Raw genomic sequence first — 15,777 nt, forward strand, 5'->3', positions numbered from 1 at the left:
AACGTAACCTGAAATATCATTACAAATAAAATAGAAGGTTGGCAAAACTTAAAACTATGTTTAAGATGTTAACATTTGTTTGAAGAAATTGAGCATTTTACAGGGATTTTGGTCGATTTATCACGTAAAGTTTGTAGCGTAACAATATCTTGCGAAGTTTTTTTTGTCAAGATATTGATGTGTTAGTCAAGTTCCGTTTCACTCCACCAATTGCCACATAACCAAATGGAGCAATTAACATCCATAATCTATCAACCATATCTTGTTATACCCCAACAGAACTAGCTGATTATCAAAAAAATTGTGTTATTGATATTGAATGGTGCATTTACAGAGTAGAGTTTGAATTTAACTCACAAAGGCTGTAACCATTATAGATGTTACTTTGAATTTAATTATACGAATATGATTTTTGATCGTGAATAAATTGGGATAATAAAAAGTGACCCAGTTGGATTTCACAATAGTAGAGTTAAATTTTTTTGTATATTTTCAGACAATTTTAAAAACTGAATTTTGAACAGTCACCATAAAAATTAAAGCTCTTTAATCAAGAAACTAGACAGTGATGATTATTCATAGTTATCTCGAAGAGCAAATAGAGAAATATATTTGTTATTACCAGGAATAGTTATTGGTATATCTGTGTTGGTATATCTATTGGTATATCTATATTGGTATATACTATGGGCATATCTAATATGTAAAAAGTTTTTCTATTCATTAAAAATTAAATGCCTTGTCTACGACGTAACGCTTTGATAATGTTGAAGAAATTTTTAAGTAGTTATGTTCTATTTGGATTATTCATTTACCTGTTGAATTGTGGAGATGTTGAACGTAATGCTGGGCCACCGCTAACCTATGAAAATTTCCTCTCCGAAAATAAAAAAATTAAAGATCCATTATGCTTTTTTCAATTAAATTGCCGCAGTTTAGTCAATAAAAGAGAAGAACTGAAAAAAATGCTAAGGTAATGCTCAAACAATGCTGTATTTGTTTTTATGGAAATATGCTTGACCAGTGAAGATGATAATAATCTAAGGTGCATAGACAGAAATTACTATTCTTGCTTCAGATGTGACCGAAAACCTGAAAAGTCAAAAGGGGGTGGTGTAATGCTTCTAATCGCCAAAATTTTCAATCCAAAAAACCGTAAAGATTTTTCAAACATGAGCAAAGACTACAAAACACTTTGGATTGAGCTCACTCCACCCTACAAAAAGTGTCTGTCATTGATTGTGAATGTTTCATATCATCCTGAAAAAATCTAAAATTGACATCTTTCTCGAAGAATCAGCATTGTAAACAGATTATGGAATAACAAAAAACGAAAAACTTTATTACTTGGCGATTTCATAAACATTATTTTAACTCCAACGAAGGAAAAAAAATGAACACAATTCTTGTACCTTATGGTCTATCAGTAGTCAACAAAACACCTTCAAGAGGAAAAATCTGATTGAATATGTAATCAAAGATGATGAGCTGCCTGATTCCAATGTTTTTACATTTTAATCGTCCATTACATCGGATCAGATAGCTATTGCAATGATAACGAAGGTAACTATAAATAAAAAGCAGCCTTCAAAAGAAAAATAATCTTCGACAAATCAAAAGATTCTAAAACTTTTTACCTACAAGACATGAAACAAATTGATTGGGATGTGCTTTACACGGCATCTGACAATGAAAACATGTATCAAAATTTTAAGCAGATTTTGACTGAAGTTATCCGCTATCGCGCCCCTATGAAAAAGTTTTTCATACGGACTGAAAACATCCAAAATCAAACTAGAGAGCAATGATTTAATAAAGAGCATCTTTAAAAAAGCAGATTCGGAAAAAAAAAACAAAATGGAATATTATAAACGACTCAAAAAACTCTACTAAGTTCTCCCAAATTATCTTTTGCTTCAAAAATTGTTTTGATGATGTTATTACTGACAGCTGAAAACCGGCCCAATTACTCTATTGTAAATTTTCTAAATTAGGTGATTACACTGGAAGCGCTTGCAACTTTTTTCCCACCAACCATAGGACATCTAAGAAAAATTTTGTTTTTAGATTCGTAACCATTAAAAAAGTTTTACTGACTCTAAAAGTATTGAACTCAAACAAACTATGAGGTCCTTCAGATAACCCATCATGGATTCCTAAAGATGGTTTTTTTTATTAACGGATCCAATTAAATTGCCTTTAAACCAATTTTTAGATGAAAAAAAATTTCCTGAAGACCTTAAAAAGGCTGATGTTATTCCAGTTTATAAAAAAAGGAGAAAACTATTTGCCTGAGAAAAACAGACCAATATCAATTAAAAGCTCACTAGCAAAAATTTTTGAGCGTTTGCTTCATGAGCAGACCATAGAATATCTTGAAAAGTTTGCGTTGCTTTCCAGTACTGAATTTGGTTTTCGTAACAAAGTCTCAACGATTGACGCCTTTGTTTACTGTACTGAAACAATAAGGTACCAATTAAGTCAAAATAATTTTATCACTGCAGGTTCAGCAGATCTATATAAAGCTTTCGATTCGATAAATCACAAGATCCTTCTTCATGAACTGCATGAATTAGGATTTTACAAAATGCTCTAAATCAAATAGAAAATTATCTATCACACAGGCTACAAAAAACCATTTTTAGTTATGTCGAAATCAATTGGATTGAGTTATGTCAAGGTGTCTCACAGGGGAATATTTTGGGTCCTCTTCTCTTCAACCTGTACATTAATGCCTTGAGCAAACAAATGCCTGCTAATACAATTATAATTCAATACGCCGATGATACTATCTTTCCTACAAACAACACGGACCTAAAATTACCAAGACACAATCTTGAACAATCTTTAAGAAAGATATCTGAATTTTACGAAAAACACCGCCTAATGCTCAATCACTCAAAAACTGAATTTTTTACATTCTCAAAAAAATCAAAATTGGAAGAAACCAGAAAAACATTCTGTTAATTGGTAATTACAAAATAACAAACACCAAATGCGTAAATTACCTCGGTATATACCTTGATTGAGCATTAAACTTTCAAGAAGAAATAAAACAAGTATTTATGCAATATGGCTACAGTTAAAAAACATTAAAAAGTATTTCACGCCCAATCCCTGAGCAGACAAGACTACTACTTCTGAACGCTTTAGTGATATATAACTTACAATACACAGGCCTTTTACTGGCCAGCTCAAAAAACACTTTTTTTATTACCTTGGAGAAATAATTAAGCTGGGCTGTAATGACGTGCTGCAATCGCAAAAAATACGACAGTTCTTCTGATCTGAAACTAAAACATTAAATTCTGCCAATAAATTTTTTTGGAATACAAACTACTAAATTATTTTATGAAACTTACCAGTAACCAGCTTCCGATTTTTGAAAAACTACGTTTACCAACATCAAATCTACGCTAAAGCTAACGAACGAAAAATACTGCTTCTATCACAAAATAAACTCATCTGCATTAGAAAACTCGATCTTGAATATCGGCTCAACTCTACTTATAATTAGATTCTTAACGTAAGTTTTTTTTTAAAAAAAGTAAATGAAATGGATGCAGGACTAATAGTTCTAAAGGGGCATCTTCATTTGCTTTTCTTTCAATTATTTAAGCAAAATTTGAATATTGCGTCGTACGGCAAAGCATCATGGAAAAAATTTTAGTTTTCATAGTACTTCTGTCTCAATTTAAACCGTAATTTTTTTAATTTGTTTTTTTTTATACTCTGACCTACACTGCCCATTTATTTGTTTGCTGTTAATAACTTAATGGGGATTCAATGTTTTTTTTTGTATGGTAACACTGATCACAATAAGTTAATCTAAATTGGGAAAAAAGACAGCTATCCCAGCATTTTTAAACCAGTCGGTTGGCTTAAATTGCCTATGAAAAGCTAGGAGTTGTATAAATTGGATTCTCCTGTCTTATAAAGTAGTTTAAAAAATCCTCAAGCAAAGGTCACTGTGCACAACTGTGCAAGATTAATCGCTACCTCGTTTGAATATCGAAATAATCTGGAAAAATTTGTCTACAAAAATGAAAATAAACACAAAAACCAAACTAACAGAATCGGTAACGTGCATTTTGACATAACGTTATGGCCTGAAATATTGGAAATAAATAATCAAACCCCCAAAAGTAAGATTTTAATAACTCCCGTGAAAAGTTACTCACAGGTACAAACCACTAGCAGTTCATTAAGGACCGTTGTGTCGGACTACTCAACTGGTTTAACACAGCAGATAAGTGAACTGAAAACTAACGACAACATATCACGTTTCCTGATTTCAGTTGGAACTCCTTTTATATCCCGACAGAAAAGACAACCTATATTAAATCTCCATCTTGGAGCACGACTTTGTCAGATCCAAGGTGAAGTACTTTCCAAGGTGAGGTACGAGTGAGCATCCAAGCGAATTACCAGATTTGAAACCTATTTGCGATAAAAATATCCAAACGATGCACTATATCCCCGTGAAGTTTTGTATGCCATGGTCCAGGATTATTACGTCAAACATAGAGGACTGCATCTCAAATCCTGACTGTGTTGATAACTGGAAGAAGTTTTTCGCAGTTAGCAATTGACCTTTAGGTGCTTCCTACAGAGGGGGTAAAAAATATAAACAGCAGCAGGAAAACTCAATGATGAATATATTTGAAGGTTGGAGATCGGGTGAGTATGCTACCCTTTAGTACGGAGCGGCTGCAATGAATCAAGCAAAAAGTAAAAGCACAGCACAATGGAAGCGCTTGCCTCCCGAGCGAGAACACTTTGTCTTCAAGGACAGTTTGGTCGTGCGGCAAAGATTTTATCATTGGAAGGAACAGCACCCGACAACAGAAAAACTTTCAATGAATTCGAAAAACGGCATCCAGGGCTAAACGCAATTCTTGAGCCGTTGGAAGACTATAGCTGCAAAATTTTTCAGTTCGATGAAGCAAACGTCTTTTTGGAGCTTGTTTTTTTTTCGAATTTCACAGCAGCTAGGCCCGTCCAAAAGGTACCCAGAACATCTTCTCCACGCAATCAATTGTTCCATTTCCGATCAATCCAAGCGAGCAATGAATACCATAACGAAATTAGTTAACTTAGCCAGCAGGGGCTAGCTCCCAATCTTCGCGGCTCCAGCTTCTTATAGTGCTACATTAACGGCATTGAATAAAAAGAAAACCGGCATTAGACCCATAGCTGTGGGTGAAGTTATTCGGCGCCTCCTTGTTACCCAGTGCACTGCAAAAAATGCAGCAATCGAAGCGGTTGAGTTGGTTGGTGCATATCAGTTTGGATTGCCTGTCAGGGGAGGTTCCGAGAGCATAGTGCACGCCACAGCCACAAAATACTCTTCTAAAGAACGAAGAGAACAAAAAATGGGGGCTTACTCCATCAGAAACGCAATCAGTTCGGTGAAGCACAGTCATCTTCACGGCTCAACAAAAGTATTGATGCCTAGTATAATGTCATTTGCATCCTTTAGATACTCGAAGTAAAGCGATTTAATCTTCAATAGCTCAACTGTTGACAGTCAGTCATGAGTGCAACAAGGTGATCCACTGTGTCCATTTTTGTTTTCACTGGCTATCTGCCCTCTAATTGACAAAATTGAAAGCAAAATACCAGACCTCTTGCAAGATTGCTGGTATCTCGATGACGAAATTATTGCAAGAACTGAGATCGAGCATTGTAAAGCGTTAGAAATTCTCTCATAATCATTAGAAAAACTCAGCTGAGAACTCAGGAAGGATAAGTGCGAGCTATGGTCAATCAAAAGCATGACGAAAATTGACAGTTTGATCAAGGGGAACTGTGTAGATGGAATTGAAATTTTTGGAGCTGCTATAGGATCTGATGCTTTTGTTTCCTCTTTTTTTACTCAAACGCTTTTAAAAATTAGAGGAACTTCTGGACACTTCAGTACATGTAGACGATCCTCAAAGTGTTCTTGGTGTTTTGCGTTTTTGTCTTGGTTCTCCCAAAATTGTCTACTCTTTGCGATGCAATACTCCTTTGGACGAATCAAATAAAGTTCTTCAAAAATTTGATTTGGTTCAGCGTGCAACTTTTGAAGGTATTCTTGGAGCTTTGATGTCAGACACCTCATGATACCAAGCATGCATTACAATGAAAAAAACCGTTGTAGGAATAAGACGATCAGCAGATCGAGTTCAGGCTGCATACGTTGGATCTGTTTTTCAATCATCTGTTCTTGTAGAAAAATTAACATGCCATAATCCAATTTAAGAAATCTTATTTGTTAATGCAATTAAAGAATTGAGCCAAATTGCGACGACATAACCCTCTCAAAGAAAAATTTAGGAAGAACTTGATAACTCAGCCTTGGACAACTTTTTAGGAAAACAAAGTTCTATAAGAGAAAAAGCTCGATTGAAATCTCGTTCTCTACCGCAGCCTGGTGTCTGGTTATCCGCAGCCCTCATTCTAGCTCTGGAGCTACACATATCTTCCAATGAGTTCCGTGTTGCTCTCAAATATCGACTGGGTGTAAAATTATACGAGAACGAGAGTAAATCTGGTATTCTAGACGTAATGGGCGACCATGCGTTGTCATACCTTGGTCCAGTTGATATGATCTCTCGTCATGATTGTATATGAGACAAAATTATATCAACTTGCTAGGGAGCTCTTTTGTCTCCCATCTGTGAAAAGAAAAAATTACTACCCGACAGTAACCTCAGACCGGGCTATATATTCTTTTTTGTATGGAATGCCGGTCAGCAAACAGCTTTAGACGTTACCGTCACTTCTATCTTGCAGTCAAGCCTTATTATAAATGCGTCGGAGAAAAGAAGTTTCGCACTGTCAGCTGCCGAGGACAGGAAGTACGAACAGTCGCCCAGAAATCTAGTGAAGTCGAAATTCAATTTATTCCTCTGGCTTTCGAAACGTTTGGAGGGTTTTCAGAGACATTTCATAAGATCCTCAAACGAATCGCTACTCTGGCTGATAACAGAAGTTTTCAGCCGGCGGGATTGTCAGTAGCCTTCAGTAAGTTATCTCAATCATTCTCTGTTACAGCAATTTGGGGGTCTGCTATCATGCTCCTTGCAAGGGAGGCGAGATTATAGACACATATGAAACGGGAGCAAATCTTTGAATTCTTGTTCCAGAAATTAAGGAGCGAGTCGGCCTTGAGAAGTGTGTCATCCATGAGCGGGGAGCATCTATACCGATAAGTTTTTGATTCACTCAATGAGAGGGGAGCTTAAAATTTAATGCTTTATCATATGAGTTGTAACTCAGTGGCGGGTGAAATGTGATTGCCCAGAACAGGAGGTTTTACCTCAAACCATTTTTCCAAGAAGGAAACAAGTGTAATTGCACTTTTTGGTCTTGCAAGCTCATCTTCAACTTTGAAAATAGCTTATATATATTTTCGTGAAAATAATTTTAAACCTATGAATTATGACGTCGAAACACTACATTCCGGCACGCCTAAAGATTTCTGAATGCCACATGTTGAAAAAATGTATGTTGTCGTAATACTGAAGCAGCATCATAACAACTTTCAACCAATCACAAATGATTGGTCCAATTATTTAATTAAATTGTGAACAGGGTTCCAACAAAACTTTGTTTTGGCAACAGTTTTGCGTGTTCACCTAAATATGTTCTTTGCCCAAAATCATAAATCTAGCAAAATTTCTTATTATTTCATAGAAATATAGAATGAAATTGGTACAAATTCGATGAGATGCTGATTTTTATCAACTATCTTTGCATAAATAACCAGAAACGCAGGGGTTATGCCAATTTATAGCATAGCATTTGGTCATTGAAGCACATCTGACTAGTTACATCAACTACTGCTTAAAAATTTAACCTTAGGCTGATATTTGGAGGATACGGGACAATTTTTTTTAAATCTCTATGTACAGCTACTGTGAAACCTCTATTGTAATTCGCTCCCTAAAACATATCATGCTCGATACTGTATCAACTGGTCGTCCCATGTTGTAGAGATTATAGATATGATTGTAATTCTTTTGGAAAAAGAACTTTTTGGGATAAAAAATTTGTTTTAATTTCTGAAAAATGAAATTCGCATGCAATAGATTGCATAAAATGTTTTCAAATAATGTCGATTAAATTTTGTTAATAACTTTTCTTGAAGCATGAAGACAAGTGAACAAAGGAACCAATTTTACAAGATTTTGTCAGTTGTCTGATTTTGAACTCAGAATGGAATGATGCCATTCTTCAAGAAGAAATTATGTCGAATCACTACTTAGTGCTCATAAAGAAAACATACCCGGCAGATTGCCGGAAAATAGCCGCCGTTGATTCCAATAAGCATGATTGGGATTGAACGAATAGAATACATTGAAAAAAAAAGATTTTTGTACAAAAATATGTTTTAAGTCCGATTTATTTTGATGGCATTTCGTAGTTGAACATACTTCTGTTTCTTAGAGAGAGGCTACAGGGGCTACTATCAACACCAATAAGCATTAGAGGTGGTAACTAAGACTTATAGGAATGACGTTCAAATAGCGGGCATCTAAAATTAGGCTTTATGGGTTTATCCCGTTTCTATTTCTGACTTCAATTTTTTATACCGACTCTGTTCATTTTGAATTGCTTTGCTTAGCAACTGATGTTCAAATTCACTTTTAGCAGAATGAGAGAAGAGAGAAACTAGCCTAGAGAAGTCGAAAAGATTTCACGCAAAATGTCGAAAAAGCGGCAAAATGGTAAAGCGAAAAAAAGTTTGACGAAGTAAAAAAAATATGAGCGCAATAATAGCCGGCTGAGAAGATGAGGGCGGCTATTAAATACCCGGCAGATTGCCGGAAAATAGCCGCCGTTGATTCCAATAAGCATGATTGGGATTGAACGAATAGAATAAATTGAAAAAAAAAGATTTTTGTACAAAAATATGTTTTAAGTCCGATTTATTTGGATGGCATTTCGTAGTTGAACATAACGTACTTCTGTTTCTTAGAGAGAGGCTACAGGGGCTACTATCAATACCAACAAGCATTAGAGATGGTAACTAAGACTTATAGGAACGACGTTCAAATAGCGGGCATCTAAAATTGTGCTTTATGGGTTTATCCCTTTTCTATTTCTGACTTCAAATTTTTATACCGACTCTGTTCATTTTGAATTGCTTTGCTTAGCAACTGATGTTCAAATTCACTTTTAGCAGAATGAGAGAAGAGAGAAACTAGCCTAGAGAAGTCAAAAAGATTTCACGCAAAATGTCGAAAAAGCGGCAAAATGGTAAAGCGAAAAAAACTTTGACGAAGTAAAAAAAAAAAATACGAGCGCAATAATAGCCGGCTGAGAAGATGAGGGCGGCTATTAACAAAGGAAGTTATTCCTGGCAAACGAAATGAAGGAATGAACTAGTTCAAAAAAAATGAGGACAACATAAATTCTGCCATTAGTAATCGAAGCTCTCTTGAAAGCAACTGTCACAGGTCAAAAAAGGTGACAAGAGAAACAATTGTTTGAACCCGATATGTACTTTATTGTCGTCTAAAAAACTGTAAAAATTTGGTAGATTTGGGTTTCATTAAAAAATCAACTGTTCATCATTAAACAAGGCTAAAAGTCTGTACAAGTTCCAATTTTGTAAATTAATTTTTGCATAGATAAAGTGACAATAAATAAAAAAAATTTCACATAACTTTCTTTTTCAATTTATGCTTGGATATTTTTTGCCACAGCCGGCGGAGGGAATGAAAGTTTAAAATAGAGAATCTGAGTAAAATTGGCTGAAAAGGGTAGAAAATTGTGGAGTGGAGCAACTGGCAATTTTAATTTAAGAACGTTTCGAGGGAGTGAAAATAGGCAAAAACTTAACCCAAAGAAAATGATGCAAAACGCTTCCAACGTCCTCTTCTACCGTAAAGAAGGGCCGAAATTTCACTACCGAAATTTGAAAAAGAACTAAATTTTGGAGCTTGTAAAGTTAGAAGACGTTTCCGAAGGAAGAATTTTCGACCATGAAAGACAACTCTTGTTTTCCAGGAACCGCTATAGTAAAAACTGTTGTTCTTTTAAAAGTTAGATACGTCTACTGATGGTAACTACCAGGTTCTGATCGCCAGCGAACCAACAATTAGTCAATTAAGTGAGATTTTTTTCAAAAAAAAAGAGGCTGAATTTCTTGAGGCAGAGTATACCAATGTCTTCTGACCTCAAAACCTAGAAAAAAACTATCCGACTTTTATTATGAAAAGGGTCATTAAAATGGACCTACAGAAATACTGAAGCAACAGAAAAGGATCAGAAGCTAATACATTTTGCTACGGACAGCCAAACATACCTGGAAAAGAGGTTTTCCCGACAAAAAATAGAAGTTAAAATTTTCACCAATTTTTCAAAACCAACATTTTTGGTTGTTTGAGCAGATCAACACAATCCATACACCTAATAGTAACAAATCGAAGCCCAAAAACATTAAAAAAGTGAATAGGAACGAGATTTTGAAGCTTGTAAAATCAGAAGACTTTTCCTAGGGAAGAATTTTAGACCAAAGACAAATCCTGTCTTCCAGGAGACAGTATAGTAAAAATTGTTCTTCTTTTTAGAATCAAGCACATCTACTAGTGTTAAATACCAGTTTCAGACCGCCAGAGAACCAAAAACAAATCAAATCAGAGATATGTTCAAAAAAAAGAGACTGAAATTTTTAAGGCAAAGTATACCTATGTTTTCTGAAACGCAAATCTAGAAAAAATACTATCTGACTTCTTTTTATCAAAATGGTCGTTAGAATGGACTTACAAAACTACTAAAGCAACACAAAATGGTCAGAAACTAACACATTTTACTACGGGCAGCCAAACGTACTTGGGAAAGAATTTTTTCCGACAAAAACCAAAAATAAGTAAAAACTTTCACAAATTTTTCGAAGCCAACTTTTCTGGCTGTTTGTACAGATCAACACCATCTATACACTTGTTAGCAACCAATCATAGGCAAAAAAAAATGAAAAATTGAATAAGAACGAAGTTCAGAAGCTTGTAAAATCAGAAGATCTTTTCGAGAGAACTTTTGATCACGAAAGACAACTTTTGCTTTCCAGGCCAAGCTACAGTAAAAAATGTTGGTTTTAGACTAAGATACGTCTACTGGTGGTAAATACCATGCTCTGACCGACAGAGAACCAAAAAAATGAAATTAGTAATTCTTTCCTTTTTCTTTTTTTCGCTTATTCTCAGCTATTCTTAGAAAATGATTATTTGCCCTGTATTTCACTTAACCAAAATCATAAATTGGTTCTTTATGACAAATCGGCCAGTACTACATTGATATAAAAGGCCTTTTTGAGCGATGGGCTTTTCGGGAAAAAATCGATGGCTCGGCTTTTTCGACTTTGTCTTTAAATTTGTTTGTATTTAAATCGCTTTAAAGCATTAAACGCTTTAAAGTGCCTATTACAAAGTATTAAATCTTTTTTGCAAGTTCAAAATGCGCGCTTTTAATTAGGCTTAATTGAGGATTAGAGATACTTTTAATGCGAATAATAGATACCTAATATGAGCGGAAACGTGCCACAAGACTTGTCACCTATTTTACAATTTTAAAGTTTTTTCATTTCACAGAAATGGCGAAACCTTTTCCAAAAATTAAGATAAAGGATGTTTCCTAATTTCGTTCATTTTATGTATCTATTTTTCGAGCGAATTTTACTAGGGCAGAATGTTAGAGGTATACCTCTGCGGTGTAATGGTCAAAAAGGGCCGAAAGTCGCCGATATAACTAGGTGAGGCATCGCCAAGCTCTCGGCTCGGAGATTCAACCCAATTCTCAAAAAGTTGTGAACGCCGAGTCTAAAATAGAGTGGTTGCACTCTTCACAATTGCTAATGTAGAATAAACTTTTTCAGAATCAAAGGAACCCTAATAAGCACTAGTCAAACTTGGAAAAATATTAATTGAAACAATTCTTAACAACGCAGTCGGACCAGAAATTATGTGTGTAATTAAGTTCTCCAATTTGCATAGCTAAATTCCAGGGTTTTGCAAAAAAAACACTAACTTTAATTGCACTTGCAATTAACCACAAGCACGCTTTTTAATTTTTATTTTTAACGCGCTTTTCTATCTTTCGTTATAAATTAATTTTGTATGCACTTTGTCCATCAACCTTTTAGGACGGATTTCCGGAATTAAGTTTCTGCGTGTGCGATCGCGTATTACAATTAACTAAGAAATTGGAGTGAAGTTACATCCAACGCCGAATCCAGATGGCAATAAACGAATTTATTTTCAACTGCGGAATTCAGGATACGAGGTTTGTAGCCTGGATATCGCGATTCTTAAATTTGCCAATGCGGAATTTGGATTACTATTACCCTTCAAAATAGCCTAGCTTTTGAATATAACCCAATTCCGCAATTTTTATACCAATCCCATGTAATAACATCCAAAACAGAATTAAGTTACACATTTGGACAAATTTGAGCGAGGCAATTCAGTTCGCCTGCTCCGGTTTGACTTTTTATTGCTTTGGGAATAAAGCTACTCTTTATTTTGGCATCTCTACCTTTTAAAAATACGTAAGCGAACGTTTCGAAGTTAAGTAGTCAAATAATTGCTTAAGCTCATAGAACTGTTTCGCGAGAGAACATAATTGCTATTTTTACACCTTTCTAAGGTTATATAATAATCGCAATGTCTATCCCCACCTTTACTTAGACGTTGCAATCAAGTATCAGTGCAAAAAACACGAATATTTGATCACACGTGCTAATGAAAAAATTTTTCACGGCGGGGAGGAGGTAGAAACAGTTTGGCTAAATTCTTCGTTGTATCGCTTAGCGCTCAATATTCAAAGCTTTCAAGCCCGCCATCAAGTCCTCTTATGATACCTCAGAGCTTCAATATTCCCTCTATCAAGATACAAGATAACTCTCTGCCTTTTGAAAACCGCGAGAATAAAACTTAATTGGAAAATACGTTAAAATACGTTTCAATTCACAATTGCAAATGGCGGTTAAATAAACGCACTTTATGAAGTTTTGGTTCAAAAAAATATTTCAAACTTTCACCAAAACTACAACTGTTAGCAGGTTTGTTACTCAATCAGATATATCAAACATAGTGATAGTAATGTTGACATATCATACATTTAATAACATAGCCGGCAGATTGGCAGAATAGCTGCAAAATATACTTGCGTGCCGTACACTGTAGAAAGAAACATATAGACATAAGTTGAAAAAGTTATTAACGCTGCTCTAAAAGCTATGTTAAAAACATCCAGCGATAAATTAATAAAGCTTGTTAAAATTCATTCCACAGAAGCGTTTTTATTAAGCACCTTTATTACATATATGAGTTCCTTTGACCTCAAACTAATTCAAAGCAAACTTAAGTTGAAAAGTGCAAGTCATATTTATTGAGTGAGTTAAGTCACGTATGATCAATTTAATCACGCAAATGACTTAAAACTTTGGCTAAAAGAGAGTGGGAAAAGCCGGCACTCGTGCACACACCGTTAGTGAAAGGAAAAAAATCGTTCAGAAAATTTAATTTTTCAGCTTTGTTGTAAGAACAAAAGTAAAACGAAAAAAGAGCGTCAGACAACGAAGCAAAAATATGGCAGGACAAGACAAGCCCTGAAACAACTTAAAGAATTTCCAATTACCAAACGAAGAATAGATTGGAAAAACCATTTAGAAAGAATCCGAACAAAAAACCAATAAAAACAGTAACCATCGAAGTCAAATTGCCGCATGTGAACAAAACACCACTAAAAAGAAAGCGAATGTTTGTTCAAACACCGTTTTCGCACTTAAAATTAGTGACAATTCACGCCGCAAAACCACTCGCTTTTTCGCTCCACTTCCTGTTTCGGCGTGACCAAAATAAATACATCATTTCAAATTCACTTCAAACATACCCGGCAGATTGCCGGAAAATAGCCGCCGCTGATTCCCATAACTCTATTGGGATTGAAAGAAAAGAAAATATCAACAAAAATTGATTTTTGTATAAACACATTTTTAAGTGCGATTTATTTTGATGTCATTTCGTAATTGAACATATTCTTATCTCTCAGTGAGAGGCTACAAGGTCTAGTATCAATACCAATAAACATTATAGATAGTAACTAAAACTTATGAGAACAAAGTTCAAGTACCGGGTATCTGAAAATGGGCTTTACGGGTTTATCTCGTTTCTATTTCTGACTTTGTTCTATTTCTGAATTCTTTATCTCGTTTCTACTTCTGAATTTTTTATACTGACGCTGTTCATTTTGAATTGCTTTGCTGTGCAACTGATGTTCAAAATCACTTTTAGCAGAATGAGAGAAGAGAGAAACTAGCCTAAAGAAGTCAAAAAGATTTCACGCAAAATGTTGAAAAAGCGGCCAAATAAGGTAAAGCGAAACATTTTTTGGATCTTTTCCGTTTGTGCCCCCCCAGCTTAGTGGGCGCATATTATTTGCACCCCCCAGACGCACGTGCCATATTTTCACATAATGATTTACTATGTAATGGCACGTGCTCTGTAACTGGGGGGAGCATAACGTACTGGGTGGGGCACAAACGGAAAAGATCCCATTTTTTTGTTCGACGAAGTAAAAACATAGCAGGACAAGTCCTGACGTACAATTTAAAGAATTTTCATTGACTAAATAGAAAACTAGACCTAGAACTGGCTATGAATGGATTGGGAAAACCATTTAGAAAAAATTCTATCCAAAAAATTGAAAAACAGAAAAAATCAAAGTGAAATTGCCGCATGTGAACAAAAAACCACTAGCGAGAAAGCGAGTTTTTTCAAACACCGTTTTCTCACTCTACTTAAGAATAAGAGCGAAAAAAATTCACGCCGCAAAACCACTCGCTTTTTTGTTCCACTTCCTGTTTCGGCGTGATCAAAATCACTACTCCAATTTGACTTCAAAAATCATGAAAATGTGTGAACACATCTTTAAAAAATACAGCGCCCCAATACAATTCGAATTGTATAAAAAATCTTTGAATTGTAAAAAAAATAGGAGCGCTATAATAGCCGGCTAAGATGAGGGCGTCTATTAAAAATCATGAAAATGTGAACAGATCCTCCAATACAAAAAATAGCTTCCCAATACAATTAAAATTCTTTGAATGGTAAAAAACCAAGATCACCGCAATATAGGTCCGCTCAGCTTGCATCTTTGCAGCTATAATTAAACACAGAAGCAGGGCGCAAGTTTTGAGATAATTTGTTTGAGACCTTAATTTGAGGGGCAATTATGATAATCCTTCAACAGAGTTGGTCGCATGCATCAAAATCTTGTTCCGTAGCAACGGATTGTACAGACATTCATCCAATTTCTTTACGTTTCAGTTTTTCAAATGACCATCATATAGCCTTCTGTGGACCTGGGACCAAAGTTGTTCACAATCGAGAGGAAGTATCTCTTAACTATCATCCGATTGTGTTGCGTTTTCATCGGTTTTTGGCATACGAGAGCACAGCAGGCAAAGCCATGGGCTGCCATTTGGTGCCCCCTCCCCCTTTGTTCACGAAGAGAACACCCTTGTCAATGCACACTTTCACTGTGCCAAGAGTATACACCTGAAAGAGACGCATAATAATATGAAGTTTTCAATTTATCAAGTCCTCTTAAGAAAGAATTAATTTCTCCGACGAAAACTGTTCAAATTACATCATAATATCATATTGCATAACGTGGTTATAGACACCCACTTTTCAGTCTACCCGAGTGTGAAAGTGTCTTAGACGTGAAAATTATATATTTCGATCGCGATTCATCGACGGAGACGACGAATTAAAAACATAG

The 15,777-nt window shown here is 35.2% G+C and overlaps 1 protein-coding gene across 1 annotated transcript in view; it reads right to left on the bottom strand.

Annotated features, from left to right (window-relative positions):
* Positions 1 to 15,073: 15,073 nt before the first annotated feature.
* The window catches only part of LOC142337416 (tuftelin-interacting protein 11-like), a 69,398-nt gene continuing 68,694 nt past the window's right edge, over positions 15,074 to 15,777 (bottom strand). The window contains exon 14 of the mRNA XM_075386618.1: positions 15,074 to 15,551. Within this exon, the coding sequence (XP_075242733.1) occupies positions 15,423 to 15,551 (129 nt within the window). The 3' untranslated portion in view covers positions 15,074 to 15,422. The remainder of the gene's footprint in view (positions 15,552 to 15,777) is intronic.

Source organism: Convolutriloba macropyga, chromosome 4 (genome assembly GCF_964194025.1).
Source record: "Convolutriloba macropyga chromosome 4, txConMacr16.3, whole genome shotgun sequence".
Classification (NCBI taxonomy): domain Eukaryota; kingdom Metazoa; phylum Xenacoelomorpha; order Acoela; family Convolutidae; genus Convolutriloba; species Convolutriloba macropyga.